The 17613-nt window shown below is 47.4% G+C and overlaps 1 protein-coding gene across 2 annotated transcripts in view; it reads left to right on the top strand.

Moving 5' to 3' along the window:
- The window catches only part of LOC146182345 (uncharacterized), a 40041-nt gene extending 27039 nt beyond the window's left edge, over nt 1-13002 (top strand). The window contains exons 2-3 of one of the 2 annotated variants that reach the window (XM_084577434.1): nt 10251-12345; nt 12859-13002. In XM_084577434.1, coding sequence (XP_084433560.1) covers nt 10393-12345; nt 12859-12864 — 1959 coding nt within the window. In that variant the 5' untranslated portion in view covers nt 10251-10392 and the 3' untranslated portion in view covers nt 12865-13002. Of the gene's footprint in view, nt 1-10250; nt 12458-12858 lie in introns of both variants that reach the window. The other variant, XM_084577433.1, reaches the window with a different exon arrangement.
- The last annotated feature ends 4611 nt before the right edge of the window (nt 13003-17613 follow it).

Here is a 17613-nt window from a genome sequence, read left to right as displayed (position 1 = left end):
TGTCATATTTCTTGTGTGCTGTAGAAGCTGCCTCAAACTGCTCATGTGAGCGCCAAATAAAATTTCTACCTGCCACCGTCACTGCATACGCAGCCAAGATCAGTGCCACCAGAGTATTCCCATGTTTGGAGCACAAAGTAAAGGACACAGGTGAAACGAAGTGGATACAGCCCTCGTTCACTGCCTACGTCACTGGAAGCAGTGACCAACAGCAAACGACCAAACTGATACAAAATTAAACAAATGTCAAAGAATGTGCTCCGTGCACCGACTGTAAAGGGAGCAAAGAGTAGGGCAAATATCTAAGGACGATCACGATACTCTCTAAAGCGAAATTTGACCTCAGCTATTTAAGCGTCTTTGCGATATAGTGAGACAGAAATTGAGATGCTTGTATGTATGTATGTATGTATGTATGTATGTATGTATGTATGTATGTATGTATGTATGTATGTATGTATGTATGTATGTATGTATGTATGTATGTATGTATGTATGTATGTATGTATGTATGTATGTATGTATGTGTGTGTGTCTGTATGTATGTATGTATGTATGTATGTATGTATGTATGTATGTATGTATGTATGTATGTATGTATGTATGTATGTATGTATGTATGTATGTATGTATGTATGTATGTATGTATGTATGTATGTATGTATGTATGTGTGTGTGTGTGTGTGTGTGTGTATGTATGTATGTATGTATGTATGTATGTATGTATGTATGTATGTATGTATGTATGTATGTATGTATGTATGTATGTATGTATGTATGTATGTATGTATGTATGTATGTATGTATGTATGTATGTATGTATGTATGTATGTATGCTTAAGACAGGTAGTAACCACAAATCAGGACCATGAAAAGGAAATAACAAGAAGAATAAGATTGGGATGGAGCGCATTTGGCAAGCACTCACAGATTATACTCGCAGCTTACGGTATCGCTCAAGAGCAAAGTATACAACAGTTGCATCTTACCTGTACTCAACTATGGGGCTGAAACGTGGAGGCTAACCAAGAGGGTTCTACTTAAGTTGAGGACAACGCAGATGGCTATGGAACGAAAAATGGTAGGGGTGACATTAAGAGATAAGAAGCATGCAGAGTGGGTCAGAGAAATAACTCAAGTTGCTGACATTCTATTGGAAATCAAGAAGAAATGGGCATGGGCAGGACATATAGTGCGAAGAGAGGCTAACCGATGGTCGCTTAGGGTAACAAACTGGACTCCAAGGGAAGGAAAGCGTAGCAGGGGGCGGCAGAAAATTAGGTGGGCGGATGAGGTTAAGAAGTTCGCAGGGGTCAAGTGGATGCAACTAGCACAGAACCGGGTTAATTGGAGAAATATGAGAGAGGCCTTCGCCCTGCAGTGGGTATAATCAGGCTGCTGCTGCTGCTGCTAATGATGATGATGACGTATGTATGTATGTATGTATGTATGTATGTATGTATGTATGTATGTATGTATGTATGTATGTATGTATGTATGTATGTATGTATGTATGTATGTATGTATGTATGTATGTATGTATGTATGTATGTATGTATGTATGTATGTATGTATGTATGTATGTATGTATGTATGTATGTATGTATGTATGTATGTATGTATGTATGTATGTATGTATGTATGTATGTACCGTCTTTGCCAAAAGTAACCAGGCTGCATGTTCCGCTTCTCAGTCGGGTAGCAGAGAATTCATATCACTTCTGAAGCTGTACATTAGTGCAAAATAAAGGCGAGCTCCTGTCCTCCCTTCTTAGCAAGCTGTGATCATCTGGAAATCCATGTAGGCTTTAGAATACAAGCAAAAACCAAATCATGCTGCCCGGTTACTTTTGGCAAAGACGTACGTACGTACGTACGTTAAACCCCGCAAATCAAACCAAAGCAAATAATTGGTTCACAGGAAAGGAATTGTGCGGCATCTGTCAGAATTGTTCTGTGGACACCTGAACTGCGCCGTTAAGAAAGGGACGAAGCTAGAAGTGATCAAAGCGGAAAGAGAAAGAATAGCCGTAGTGGAGGGCTTCAGAGTATTTTCGACCACCTGGGGATCTTTAACGTGCACGAAAATACCCCGAAGCCCTCCACTACGGCTCTTCTTTCTCTTTCCGCTAATTCACTTCTAGTTTCGTCCCTTCCTTAACGGCGCAGTTAGGTCTCTTCTTTCTCGTTCCGCTTTCACTTCTAGCTTCGTCCCTTTCTTAAAGGCGCAGTTCACGTGTCCACAGAACAATTGTGACAGATGCTGCGCAATCCCTTTTCTGTGAACCAATTATTTTATTTGGTTTGGTTTGCGCGGTTTAACGTACGTACGTACATACATACATACATACATACATACATACATACATACATACATACATACATACATACATACATACATACATACATACATACATACATACATACATACATACGTACGTACGTACGTACGTACGTACGTACGTACATACATACATACATACATACATACATACATACATACATACATACATACATACATACATACATACATACATACATACATACATACATACGTACGTACGTACGTACGTACGTACGTACGTACGTACGTACGTACGTACATACATACATACATACATACATACATACATACATACATACATACATACATACATACATACATACATACATACATACATACATACATACATACATACATACATACTGTGGGGCCCCACAGCCCCTTTTAGCGTTTCGAACCGCGCGCGTGCTTTTTTCTGTTTGTGTTGGTGTCCGCCCGGGCAGCGCGAGTACGCATGAGCGAGCTGCCCGGAGCGGGGGCGGCATGTTATCGGCGCGAGACAGAGGGTAGATAAGCGCGTTGGAAGCAAGGCTCGGGGCTTTTTCGCCGGGAGGCCGGCCACAGAAGGGCGGCGTGGCAGCGTCCCAAGCCGGCGGGATGTACACGGACGACGGAGCGAAGTCCTGCGAGGCGAAGACGAAAGCGGCGCCTTCAAGGAAGCCTTAGGAGTGTTAGCGTGAGTGCTGCCACGCGAGTAGCAATGTTTTTGTACCGTGATCAACGCTTTGGCCCTATTACTCGCCCATCGCGCCGCAGTGTGTTTTGTGTTGTAGCGGTGAAGCCCTGACCCTTGTTCCGTTTTATTCTCATAGTCCACTGTCGCGAACTTCGACGGCATGTTTCCAGCGCAGTTTTGACCAATGCTGTTTCTTTTCTATTTTATACTTTTCTGTTGATCCGGAATAAACCGGTGCTTTTAAGAAAGACTTGGTTTTCACTCGTCGGGCGAGACCATCGCTCGCGAACCTGTATTCTAGAAGGCGGAGCCTTCAATACATACAGGAGGAGGAAAAAACTTTATTAAACGAGCGAGTTTGGACCCTTCAAGGGCCCAGGGCCACCGCACGGCCCTCACATTACGCGCATGTGTCCAGGTCACGTAGGGCTATGGCACTGGCACCCCGGTCCACACAGCGAAGTTGTATGTCCAGGACCTGCGACTTAAGGAGGGCCTCCCATTCCTCCCATGATCCAATGGCAGGCTGTCCCTGCGGGGGAGGATCGGCAGGGCAGCCTACATACATACATACATACATACATACATACATACATACATACATACATACATACATACATACATACATACATACATACATACATACATACATACATACATACATACATACATACATACATACATACATACATACATACATACATACATACATACATACATACATACATACATACATACATACATACATACATACATACATACATACATACATACATCTCAATTTCAGTCTCACTATATCGCAAAGATGCTTAAATAGCTGAGGTCAAATTTTGCTTTAGGCAGTATCGTAATCGTCCTTCTGGGGATCTTTAACGTGCACCTAAGGATCTTTAATTTGCACTGACAGGTGATGGAGGCAGTGAAGGGTGACAGTTCCTGGCCCTACGGGGCTGGCTGGCTAGCCAGCCACCGAATTTTATATGTTGTAGGCTGTCTTTGCACCCGCCACTGCTTCGGTGGTGGACGACGGCTGTTGTTGCCGGCGCGCGTCTTTCTCTCCCTCTTCTTTTTCTTTTCTTTATTTTCTCTTCTGTCCGCATGAGGTAGTGGAGGCAGCTCAACTACAGAGCCAGTAGCAGACCCATGCATTTTATTTTCCTTCTTCCTACAGCCACAACAACAGCATTGACATCGCACAGCACACGGTTGGAGGGGTGTGGCTGCTCCTGGCCCTACGGGGCTGGGACTGGTAGGCCACCGCCGCTTGCGATGGGGACAAGCCTGCCACCGGAATTTTATCTGTTGTAGGCCGTCATTGCACCCGCTACCGTTCCGGTGGTGGACGACGGCTGTTGCGACGCGCGTATTTCCCTCTTCTTCTTTCTTCTCTACTTTCTCTCTTCTGTCCGCACGAGGGAGCGGAGCTATAGAGCCAGTAGCGGGCCCGTGCATTTTCTTTTCCTTCTTCCTACTGTCGCAACACAGCACACGGATGCCTCTCCGTTTCGCCTCCATCGAAACGCTGTCACTGGCAGTTGGGATCAAACCCGGATACTCCGGGCACCTTAATCACTGCGAGCATTTTAACCACTGCACCACCGCAGCGTGGCATAAAAAAAATTGGCAGTGGATTAGCTCGGCTACGCCAGGATATGCATAGCGAGCTACTTTCCGAGCCTATATTGTTGAGCTGTACTGATAGCAATGAAGAGACATTGGTCGTCAACACATCATTTTTTTTATTTCAGGCAGAGAAAGGAGGAGGAAGAGAAACATTTATTGACAATGAAATGATTTGGGAAGGGAGATGCGTATGGTTATGGAGCTGAGTGGCAGACCCTATTCCGGGACGCCATTGACCGCCGCCGCTGCCCGAGCTCTCTGGACCAGGGCATGCTGAGTTTCCATGTCCGAGCTGCACAAGGTCGCCTCACAGCCCTCCCTAGTTGGCTGTTTTATAACTTTTATTTTTGTATTTTGCTGGCAGGCCCACACCATGTGGTACAGGTCAGCATACTGCCCGCAGAATTTGCAACTCCCCATGAATGTCGGGTCCACGTGTTTTAGTATGGCGGAATTTAGAAAACACCCGGTTTGGAGCCGTCTAAGGTTGCACACCTCAGATCTGTCGAGACCTTTGTCGGGTTCCGGGAATGCCCTCCTGCAAAGGCGTAAATAATTTGTAATGTCCGCATAATTTATGAGCGGGACTGGTATGGTTGCCTCGGCAGAACCGGAGGATTGAGCAGAACCACGGGGGAGGAACGCTCGGGCAGCCGCGTGAGCGGTCTCCTTCCCCTCCACCCTCTGGTGACCGGGCACCCATATAACCTGTTTTTTTTTTTTTCTTTTTTTTTTACTAAGAGCCGAATCTGAATTTTTCGTATGTGCCAATAATATCCCGCGGGCGAGTGGCGCTATCCTATACGTAATTTCGGCAGGCCTGTTGCGAGTTGGATATTATGTAGGATGCGTCGCAGTGGGTGGCGGCCAGTGCAATCGCCACTTCCTCCAACATAAGCGCGTCGTTAGTTTTTACTGAGAGCCCGTTCACCTGCCTTCCTTCGTGCACAACAGCAATGGTGCAGGTACCATCCTCAGTGGGACCCGCTGCATTCATGTAATATGTGCCTGTCGTATTGCCATAGTTATTTTGTATAAATTTTGCTCTGGTTTCAAGCCTCCCCTGATTATACTCCCAATTCATTTTTTGAGGGAGCGGCTTAACAGTCAAAATATTTTTTCACACTTCCAGGATGTCCACTCTGTTTTCTGTGGTGGGGAGAAGCCCGAGATTGAGGTCTCGGAGGACTTGCCTGCCGGTGCTCGTCACCGAGAGCCTAGCAATTTGGCTTGTTCTGCGGACCTCAATCAGCTCCCCTATTGTATTATGGATCCCAAGTTGGAGCAGGCGCTCCGTAGACGCTCTGGCCGGGAGTCCTAGAGCCTTTTTAAGAAAGACGGCCCGGTGATCAGCATAGTAACTCGCGGCCGTTTCGATTAAATGTATGCAGAATTTTGAATGTACAGATTCTCTTGATATATGAAATCAGTGGAAGTCCCCCACTGCGTTGTTTGGACGTTGGGATTTATATGATGCCACATTAAAGTCGAATTCTTGTTTTATATGTTGACTAAACGAGTCCTCCACCCTGTTGAGGTTCCCCAAAGTCACGCCCAAATCTGAAACCGTGCCGTAAGCTGGAACCCAGGTGGCAAATATTAATCGTATGTTCGACAGAGGTTTGCGGTGCCACATGGAACTCCTTGTATGACAATGTCTTATCCACAAGTCTAACGCAGCCGGCGTCTCCATTGCGATCGAAGTGCAGATGTCTGATGGCAGCGACACTCACGTAGATGCGGACTCCGGCTTTCTTATTACATGACTGGCATTAGCAACCAAGTTACACGGCGGGCCTTTATACATCCTCTTCTGTCGCTGTCTTTGGTTCCCCTTGAGACTCTGTTTGAGCTGCTATGCGTCGCTTGTTACGCTCTGCATCCTGATGTCTCCGCTTGGCGAGACAATATTCAGGAGTCCCTGCTTCTCGCTTGGCCTTTCGGTATTCATTCTTTCTCTGCTGAATGGTCATTTGCCAGGCAACTACTGCTGGACCCGAGGAATTAGGCCTCTCCTGTCGATACCGCCGCTGACTTAACAGCGGCCCGACTCTCCTCCTCCATGCGAAACGACTGTGCTGCGGCCGCCGTGTCCCGCCTCCGTTTATACACGCAGTTGCGCATGCGCAGTTATGCACATAGCAAGCACCGCTGTTCTATACTTAGCTGCAGGCACATGTTCTATACTTAGCTACAGACGTAGGGTGTCAGTTGATCACCGTGAGTGGTGCGCGTGCGCTAAAACTCGCGTCATCATGTCTATAAGGAGCTGGTGCCGAAATGAAATTAAACCCATGTGCACTGTGCCATCTGTTTTTTTTTTTTTTTTTTTTTGTGTGGCAAAATTTTGTCGTTCCCGCTTTGATCGGCGCCCTTATGGACCCAGGCCAGCTTACCCTCTGCTGCGGAATACTGCAGCCTGGCATGCTAAAGAATAGCACGGTGAAAGTGTAATGGGGCTGCAGAATAGCGGTGGAACATAGCAAGGAGGACAATGCTCAAGGAGACGGCTTGGGTTATGATCTCTATAGTTTCGATTTTGGCTCATGAAAACAATGTTCCTAGAGCTTGTTTTTGTTGCGAAAGCAATACTACTCCAGGTCTAACTACTCGCAGCTGTGTGACGTGTCCGTGTTCGTGTTCGTGTAAGTGTCCGTGGTCCCTCATGATGTTTGAATTCACGTTACCCCTATGCCACAGGCAGGAGCTGCCAACTCGGGTCGCTCCTTTCACACGGATGGGTGATATCAGAATCAGCCTGCAAGAACCATTTGCCTTCTTGTTAACCCTAAGACACGCAGGCACGTAGGGGAATAATGCAGCAGGAAAAAAAAGCTTCCGTGTTGCTTTCGCAATTCAACTAGGGTTAACCAGAGCTAAACCACAACTATTTGTTTTCCTTTGTCCCATTGCTATTACGTTCTCTCAAGTGGCGGTCGCGTTTCGATTGAAGGTGAAATATAATAAGCGCTTGTACGCTCTGCGACGTTAGTGCAGGTCACGGTGTAATAATATATCTTGCACCGTGGTGCAGGTTATAATAACCCCAGGAGTTCGAAATTAACTCAGGAGCTCTCCCTCATGGCAACCATGCTTGCCTCTCTTCAGGACATTCGAACAAGCGTGCGATGAACCTTCCCTCAAAGCACATTATTTTCATGGCGAGATTTTCTCCGAAAAAGATGCCAATCTTTAGAGCAGTGCCAACAGAAGCCCGAGTTCCACCTGATACTATTGTCGAGACAGCATGTGGTTTTTTTCCTGACCCGAAATGTGACGTGTGTAAGACCCAGATACAAAAGGTCGCGTATGTATAAGCAAACAGGTAGATCGTGAGAAGGGACGACGAAGAAGGTTGTCCGCAGAGCTCGTGTGCATGGCCACGCGCTTGGGCTGCTGCGTTCGGCGACGGCGGTGGTGACTGGGCGAGCCCGACGCTCGCCTCCGCCGGACAACACATCCGCAGGGAGACGGCGCCTCGCAGCTGTCCCCCGTCCCGGGCGACGTAGGCCCCTAAAATCCGGTGCTCGAAAATTGCCTCGACGTAACAGTGAGTACCTTCGTTCCTCATCTTCGCCTCCTCAGGGCACCCTCGGTGCAATCGAATTCGCCCGCTATGCACTAGCTCGAGCGCTTTGCAGCACTTCCACGTGTAACCAGTTTTGTGGACCAAAGTTCGCGGAATCGAATACCAGCTGCCTTGTCCGTTTTTAAGGCGGAACGCAAAACATGCTCCCAGGCTCCAGATTTTATTGCACTTAAACCCAGGGTGGTAGGTGCGGCAAGTTTTGTACCTTCCGCATTAAAGAAATTTGTAATAGTGCGGTGTGTGATCCGCTACCCCGATTGCTTCCAAGGGGACGCAACTGCTCCTGCGGAGTGGCAGGGGCGCGCCCACCCAGGTCCTTGGCGCATTCGCAGCTGGCCGTCTCGAAGGATTCACGGTGGAGGAACGCGCTATGCTAAATCACTTCAGCTCCCCACTCAAATAAAATCGGCACACAAGCTGATAACGTGCGCAAGCAGTCATTTTGAAGCCTCAGCGGTACTGGAAGTCTTGTAGGGGGTGAGAGTTTCTATCCCTTTTCTGGTAACTCTGGCGATGTAGAAATCACGGGCCAGAAGGAATACCCCTTGCGTGCGTATGTTCCACAATGGCTGCACCGTAGCCCTCAAAATTGAACTCTCAATCGTATAGCTTTGAAATCGGTACATTGGTACTATGTGGTCTAACACTATGGTACATTGTGATTTTGAGGCAGCTTGCGATGTCGGATGCCCTGCAGCCACTCCGGCATGGTGTCAGACCCAGCGGTCATTATTGTCTTCTGGATCAAAGAGCTTTGCGACCATCGCTCAAGCAGCGCCCTTGTTTGCAGCGCAGCTCCTGACACGACTTTCAGAAGGCACAAGACAACGCGACACAAAGAACACTATTACAAAAACACGCAAAGAATGTATACTGGTGATGACACGTGGCGTATCCAATAGCTGCAATCTTCCTTACCTTTCTAGAAAGGAGCCTTTTTTTCTTGTGTATCGTCAGTGAAACAGAATTCGCGCACTCAAGGGTGTATTCCATAAGCTTCCATTTTCCACCCGGTCCGATCTCAGCATGAGGACAGCCTCAGGCGAAAGCAGCGAGTGACTATACTTACAGAAATCGCATAGCCATCACTACTCGCTGCACGTTCGACTAAAAGCTGGTTGCCTGACGCATTCGATGCTGAAGTGCAGTTGGTAATGGTTAAATAGTCCTATAGTTCCCACGCTTTCTTGAATTCCGCGGATTCATCAGCCAATTACTGCAAGAGGACCAAACGTATAGGAAGTGGAAGAGAAAAAGTCTTGCAATACGGCCCCAGGCCTGGTTTTTTCGTATAGTGTGAATCAGCTCATGGGAGATCAATTACTTACACTTCGTCAAATTCGAGCAGACACGTGCACCCGGTGGCGGTCTTCATCGCATTCCTTCTAACGTAAATGAAGTTGGGGCCGAAGCTGTTTCTTAACGATGCTTTGTGTTTTGAAGCCTTTAGTTAAAAGATCGGTTTTTCTAGCCGACATATCGTCTTGTGCATACTACGATATAGCTTATATAGTGTATTCCTCCTGCCTCCCTCCCCCGTTTTATTAGGTGCATTTTACGTAGTTAAAGAACGATTTGGTTTAGTAAGCTTAGACGTCGCAGAGTGATAGGCTGAGCCATTAAGAGGGACGCCGTCTCAGGTGCCTCAGGATAACTTGAGCCACCTGGGCTCCTAAACATGCACTAAAGCACCTTCACCGAAACGCGGCCGCCGCGACCGGGATCGACTCCAGGAAACCTCGGATCGATAGAAGAGTGCCCTAAACACTGAGTCACAGCGGCGGGGACTCATTGAAGGAAAATAACGCTATCCTGTGTCTTCTCAGTTGTTTGTCGGCACTCTGCTGCAAAACATCCCGCAAAGTACAATGAAGCCGCATGCCCAGCTTATCCACAGCAGCACGACTTTTCAAGCAAAAAGTCTCGTGCGGATACCGACAAAGTAGCGCGTCATGTTAAAGTGCGTATATAGCCTTAGCGGCTTATAAGCGCTTTACATCAGGCTTATATTCTCGCAGGTCGATCGCTGCCCTTCAAAAAGCGTGGACAGCCTTCTCCTTGTTCACGACATCAGCGTTCCGAGCTCAGACTAGGCGTCTCTCCAGGATCGGAATCGCATCGCCGCCCTTCCGCTAGCTCGTATACTTTCAGGACTTCAACATGGCCGACGCACCTCCGCCTGCAGATGTGCCTCCAGCCGCTGATGCCCCTCCACCGGATGCCCCTCCACCGGATGCCCCTCCACCAGATGCCCCTCCACCGGATGCCCCTCCCGCTTATGAGCCTCCAGCTGATGCGCCTCCAGCTGATGCACCCCCAGCTGATGCACCACCACCACCCGCTGATGCATCGCCGGCTGTCGCAGCGCCTCAATTACCCCCTGAAGCATGGCCGGCCGCAGCAGCGCCACCAGTCCCTGGCACGCCCACTCAACAGTCTCCTGCTGTGGCCGCTCCTCCTCCTCCAGCAGCACGAGCTGCCCCCGTTTCGGGAGCAGCTACTCCGACCAGGCAACCACCCCAGCCGCTGAGGCAGCCACCTGCCGCTAAAATTGCTCAGGCGCCGAGGCCTACGGTTGCTACAACCTTGAAAGCACCGCCCGAGTCACTAAAGAGAGAGTATGTGACAGCGGTCAAGGCGTACGAGCAACAAGTTGGTCCCAACATCGTGCGCGGCAAGATGTTCATCGAAAGTATGCCCACCACAGCGAGACAGCCCATGCAGCAGCCTGGAATGATTAACGCCGGTTGTAACGTTCCTGTGGGCGCCATGGGCCCTGGGCAGTTTGGCGGCTACAGTCAAGGAGGAATGTCCACCATGGGGGGTGGAAGCATGCCCATGATGTGTGGTGGGACCATGCCCTTGATGGGTGGTGGGGGTATGCCAATGATGGGTGGTGGCTCCTTCCAGCAGACGCCCATGGGCAGCTACCCCGGTGCTCCGATCTCTGCGCAGCAAAGTAGGGAGGAGTTTAAGCACCTCATTAACTCTGGCACTGCAGTGGACTTCGCAAAACTCGCCGATATGGGTCCCGAGGTGCGGAGGCTACTGGACATGGGAGAACAGATGGACAAAATCATGGACGTCGCTAGAAGAGTTGAAGGGAAGCCTATGTTCCCTCCTCTGAGCGGTTGTACCGATCCATCCGGCTTTAATGGGGCCCCAATGATAGCGGGGGGCGCCTACGACAGGCCTCCCATGAACATGCCTGGCGGCTTCGGGAGGCCAATGACGCCGGTATATGGCGGGGCTATGTCTTCTGCTTACAGCACAGAGCGATTCCCCCGTGATTACGGGAGGGCTAGTCCAGATCTGGACCTGCGAATGGCTGCGCGGAATGCGAGGCGCCCGAAGGACGAAATTGTTGATGAATCCAGGCAGCCCAATATTAAGGCTTCGGACCTGCTCCAGAGAATACGGGAGGACATCGATGAGCATCGCGCAGAAAATTTGCTGGAGAAGATTCGCAGAGACGTTGTATACATGGACGCCGAACCAACTGATGTCCCCAGGGCCAGGAGGAACAGCTTACCGCAAAGGAGCAGGACGTCATCGCGCTACGTTCGCACGGCATACGGGGAAGAACGGGACGACTGTAGGCGGTCCCCGAGGCCTCGACGAAAACAGTCCCGTCGTCTCAGGGAGTCGTCACCCTCTCCTAGCTCTGAAGACAGGTCCCACAGCAGGCGATCTGGCCGGTCCAGTCGGAGCAAACGCCACAGGTCGACAAGGCGAACCTCTCTACCTTCGAAAAAGAGTTCTTCGTCGTCGTCATCGTCGTCCTCTTCCGATGCCGGAGGTCGTCGCCCAGTCAGGGGAAAAGCTGGAGAAAAGTCTGTCGAATTCATCAGGAAGCTCACTGAGCGACTAAGCTCGTCGTCCCCTGTGCAAGATCCTCAGGAAGGGCTGGACGAGTTCCGCCAGAAGTACATGATGATCGCAAGACCTGGCGGCATCGTGCGGAACGAGTCAGGTCGCGGAAAGTGCCCAGTCCTGAATATGCTGGGAATCCCGTCTCACGACACTGGCATCATGCGATCCGGTTCCAGAACAATGGGCGGCAGAGTGTACGGGTACGGAGCCGAGAGGCCGCCGTCCAGTGAGCAGCCGCATGTAAGCCGAATTTCTTCACGAGGTGCCTTGTACCGATACGAGAGCCAACCATCAGCGTACAGGAAGGACTAGAGCGCGACTCACGGCGTTAACCTTCCAAAACTAGAAAAATGTAAGCACTTCCGAACATTCGATGGTCATGCTGAGGGCCGACCATGCATGTGTTCATTTTATTGCAGAGTTAAAAAGTGCGCTATCTCCGATTGATCGGGTCATTGCATTGTCTAGAACATGAAGAGCGCAAATCTAATATTGGACAGCATGTAGAACAGGAATTTGAGTCAGAAGACCGCTGGCGCTGCATAGTTAGGAATTTGAGTTTTGGACACAGTTTCATGGCGCTAATAAGTTCCTTTGAGGTAATAAGAGCCCGTGCGCTAGTGTGTGTGAGGAGCGTTTCGAAATTTTCATTTGTAAGTACAGCGCCAGTCCTCTGACCACAGCCTCTCGTCATAGGCGAATGAAAGTATGCAATTGTTTGCATGAAAAACTGCTACTCTTTCTCATTCGCAGAGCTAGAGCTCGCACGGACAACATCGAGTAGATTGCCACACACTAGCAATCGAGCATCACGGCCGAGACCACGAAACCCGGCAAACCCGCTTCGGCTGCTTCAATTATCGAAGCTTGTCGTCGTGCTGTTCGCGAAGAGAAAATAAACGCTGCTCTGTTCTGCAGTCTAGTCTGGCCTTTTGTTCTGTAAACACCTTTTTCGGCTGTACTCGTCTTGTTAGTGCGCAGGTCACTACTTCGAATGAAACGCTGGCACCAGAGTAGCTGGAGGGAATAGGCGCATGCCTATTCGTTGCTGACAAAGTTTCACAATAGCGTCATGGCAACTTTAGACTTGAAACAAAATATCAGGCAGGCTTTCGTAATAGCTACTGTACAATAAGATCATATCCATATTGTAAAACAGGTAATAGAAAAATGCTATGACCAACCCCTAGATATGGCATTCATATATGCATGGTATATGAATACACTGAGTCTAATGCATTAGTATACTACTAATGCGTAGTATACTATGAGAAAGCATTTGACTCGGTCGAAACCTCAACAGTCATGCTGGCATTGCGACAGAGTTTCAGTGTAGATGAGCTACGTGTTGAGGTGCTGGCAGATGGGTGTAGTAGCTGCACAGCAACCATTGTCCTACATAAGGAAAGTTGTAAAATGCAAATCATTACGTGATGCTAGGAGACTCAATCTGTCCAGTTGTATTCACTGCTTGCTGAGAGGAAGGATTCAAAGGGCTAGAGCGGAGCGCGATAAGGGTTAATGGAGAACACAGTCGAGCCTCAATATGATCCCCGTTAATATGAAAAACTAGAATTATGGACACATTTTTCAGGGACTGAGCTGTTCTCGTGTATTTACGCCCCGTTAATTTGGAAAGTCGTATTCCGGGCAATGGCCATAGGGAAAATGCACCGACCATATAGGGCACGTATTTGGCGAGTTAATGTGTACATACTGGAAATTGAAATTTCTACTGCTTTAAAGATGGTTATTTTTATTTATTTATTTATTATTATTATTATTTTTTTTTTTTTTGCAGGGCTTTGAGCGCAGAACGCAACATAACCGTAGTGCCTATGACTGAGAGATTGCCCTTTTCGCATGTGGTTTCATATTTTACGCTGCCAAGTTGCCCAGTCAATGCTATTTGCGCGTAATTTTTCGAGATGCATCAATTTATGTATGCAAAAATATGCGCAATTTTTTTTTTTCTACATAAAGGCGCATTCAGCAACTTTCAGCCGATTTATAGTTGACATGTATCAGCGGTTCGTGAAAGATGCAGAAGTCGAGTAACTTAATATACGTGGAATCTCATGTCAAACAACATTAGTATACCCATTTCCTCTGGATTCATGTGTGGCCAATACCCCTCGTGGGTATGTACCATAATGTAAGGACAACAACATCACCGTCGAGAGAGCAATATGTAACTGCATCATTTTATTTGCAACTACTTCACAGTGCTTGTAGCTCTCAATGCAATCACTAATGATACCTTCACCCACTATGCTCGAAACCAAACCTTAATCTGAGCGGCTTTTTTTTTTCTAATTATTTCCTTTGCGATTCGTAATTACGAGCAATTATTTTTATGGACAGTTTCGCGCGGGAAATGGAGTGTCGTTATTAACGTGGCCCCACTGTATCTCGATAAGCGGAGATCCGCTGATGGTGTTGTCCATCCTTTGTAATTCGTCAGACGAATTACCTTTGTAATTCGTCAGACGAATTACAAAGGTGGGTAATGACACAGACAGGCAAAGTAGAATTGTAGTCCTCAATGTGCAGAAGACTAAAGTAATGTTCAACGGCTTCGGAAAGGAACAGCAACAACAGCAGTTTGTGATAGGAACAGAGGTGCGTGAAGTACTACTTACGACAGATAATAGCCGCAGGTACATACCATATGGAATGAAAACCACTATAATTAGACTGGGCTGGAGCGCATTCAGCAAATATTGTAAAGTCACTAATGGCAGGTTACCAATATCCTTGAAGAGGTAAGTGCATATAACAACTATCTTACCGTTACTTACCTAATATGACAGAAACATATGGAGGCTAACGAAAGGGACTCTAGTTAAGTTGAGGGCAACGCAGAGAGCTATGGAACGTATGGTTGGTGCAACACTGAGAGGCCGGAAGCGTGCCGACTGAGTGGGGTAATAAATGCGAGTTGAAGACATTCTAGTAGAAATCAAGAAGAAATGGACATGGCCAGGTCATGTAATGCGAAAGCAAGATGGCCGGTGTCCTCTAAGGGTAACAGACTATATATTTCACGAGAATGAAGGAATTCCATAAAATAAAATCTTATAGGGGAAGTAAAGAAAACAAAGACAATCTTTACAGAGAAATTATGCGGGCAGATGAAATTAGGAAGTTTGCGGGGACTGAATAGATGCAGTTGATACAGTTTAATTTTAGAGATATGAAAAAGGCCCATGGAGGAAAGAAACAACTAAGGAGAGGCCCTTGCCATTCCCAATGCATTGGAGAAAGTGTGGCGGAAGTGACGTCAAAATTTAGGGTTAGCCAAGTCGGGCCATTAGCAACGGCATCGCTGTTGCTATGAAAACTCGGGCCACTAACAACAGCGTTGCTAAGGGCCCGAGGTACTTGAGCGTCGCGGAGAAAGAAAATGCGGAGGGTAAAGGAGGAGGAGAGACATTGCAGCGTCCGGTCGCGGCGCGGCCGCGCCGGCTTCAAAAAAGTGACGTCAGGGCCTCTCCTAAGTTGTTTCCTTCCTCCATGAAAAGGCCTCAGTTCTGCAGTAGGCGTATGCTGATGCTGATGATCATTATGAGCCGCAGGAATGCGGGAAGATGAGGCTTCATTCTTGGCTTGGTTATTAAGTGGCACAAAGTGCGCGTTAAGCCTTAGAAATGTCACTGTCGGGGAGGCAAACGTCGAAATAAAAATGCCGTGAACGATTTCATAGGTGAAAAACGCACTACTGAAATGTTCTCTGCGGCCAGAGCATGAAGGTACAGAGAGCATCGCGAGTGCAGTTATGGTGTACTAGCGCGACTACTGATTCCGAGGCAGAATACGGGTTTTCGGCTCTACACTAGCCAAGCCAAACACGAAACCTCGTATTCCACGCATTCCATACGGTGGTGCAAGCCTTCCTTCTGAGAACGGACTGTGCAGGCGTTGCAAATATGAAACGTTAACACCTAAGCACCAATTTTGTTTTCGAGAAGAAAGCTATGTTTACCCCTCAAACGGGGGCGGAGAACGCAATGTTTTTCATGCAAATGAGCTGCCCTCTCTCATATTACGTGTGCCTGTACACACGCAATGCAAGGTTTACAAACGCCCACGATTCAACGATTCATTCACGAGGGCAGAAGATAGCCCACGGGGTAGTGAATCCGGAGAGTGTGACCATATCTTGAACTTTGAGAGGACCATGAAATAACAATTTTTATGGTCATGCTCTGATGGATGAAATCTGATAGGCGGGTTTTCGAGTCAAACTTAGATTTGGTTTGGTTTATACGACAGAGGTCTCTTTTTTGCAACACCGGCCGTATAGGAAAACGTTTGCTTCCCGTGGGCGAGAGGCCACCAAATTACAAGAGGATGTGTGGAAGGGCGGGGATTAGTGTTTTGCTCGTACGGAGATACAGTTACGATCGCCATAGAGAACCGCAATGCGGAGCGCTCTTAACAATAGCAATAACGTGTTAACCGCAAAAAGCCACAAGCCTCACGAAGGGACATCAATGGATGTATTGATCGTTATATATGGAATCGTACGATATGTGAGGAAATTAAATTGCGTTCAATAAACAAATTTCGGTTAAAAAATGAGGTTATCCGGAATTATTGGGTATAGTAGGTCTGCTACGGAGACTATAGTAGCAAAACATTTATATTATCGACAGATGCGACATCTAATGGCCGAGCGCGTTTTTGAGCCAGTGAGGAGGCGAAAGACCGATCGTTCAGCATTTCTTCCCCGATAAGCTTAGCACCGTGTCAGGGAAAGGATGCATCCACAGTGCCACCGGAAGTTACCCCGCCGCCCTGAGGACCGAATCTTTGTCATTTCCGAAAGCAATTAAATTTATCCAAGTCGAAAAACACTACAGAAATTTTTATGTTGTCGCAAGAATTCTTGTGCGGTTTTTTTTTAGAGAACGTATTGGGACAACAAAAAAATCGTTTAACGTTAAAATTTTGTTAGTAAAATCCTGATGGCAATCAGAACAAAGCAAAACCAAAACAATTGTTCAGATTCTAAATCACTTATTTTTCCGCTGAGCATATATTGCTGAGAGCAATACCCTGCACTTATGCTACAAAACAAACCTTAAATTACTAAATCTATAATTCAGGTGATAATGCGATTCTTGCTAAAAAAAAAAAAAAGAAGGTAAGAAAAATCCGGGAAGCCGTTGATGGCGCATTGCATGCGTTAGAAAATCCCTTTCGCATGAGAAATTGTTGACAGGTATGACCGAAAAACCCTCCCAAACCGTAGAGAAGTCTTTGCGCATTAATGCCGCTCATTAGTAACATAGGTATTCTAAAAATTATGAATATAGGAGATTCCGCTGCTCTTATACCATGTGAAGTGTTTCTGACTTCAACAGGCTCCGTTCAACAAGCCATTTGTTGGTATCAATCACTGCCTTATTCATTAACTGTGCAAACTTGTTCGCCGATTGTAGAAAGATGCATAAATGTTACCTAATAATAGCACAAGTAAGGAGAGCATCATCTAATTTCGAA

The sequence above is a fragment of the Amblyomma maculatum genome, chromosome 8, assembly GCF_055883805.1.
Source record: "Amblyomma maculatum isolate TAMU_Amacu chromosome 8, ASM5588380v1, whole genome shotgun sequence".
NCBI lineage: Eukaryota > Metazoa > Arthropoda > Arachnida > Ixodida > Ixodidae > Amblyomma > Amblyomma maculatum.
This window is presented reverse-complemented; position numbering and strand designations above follow the sequence as displayed.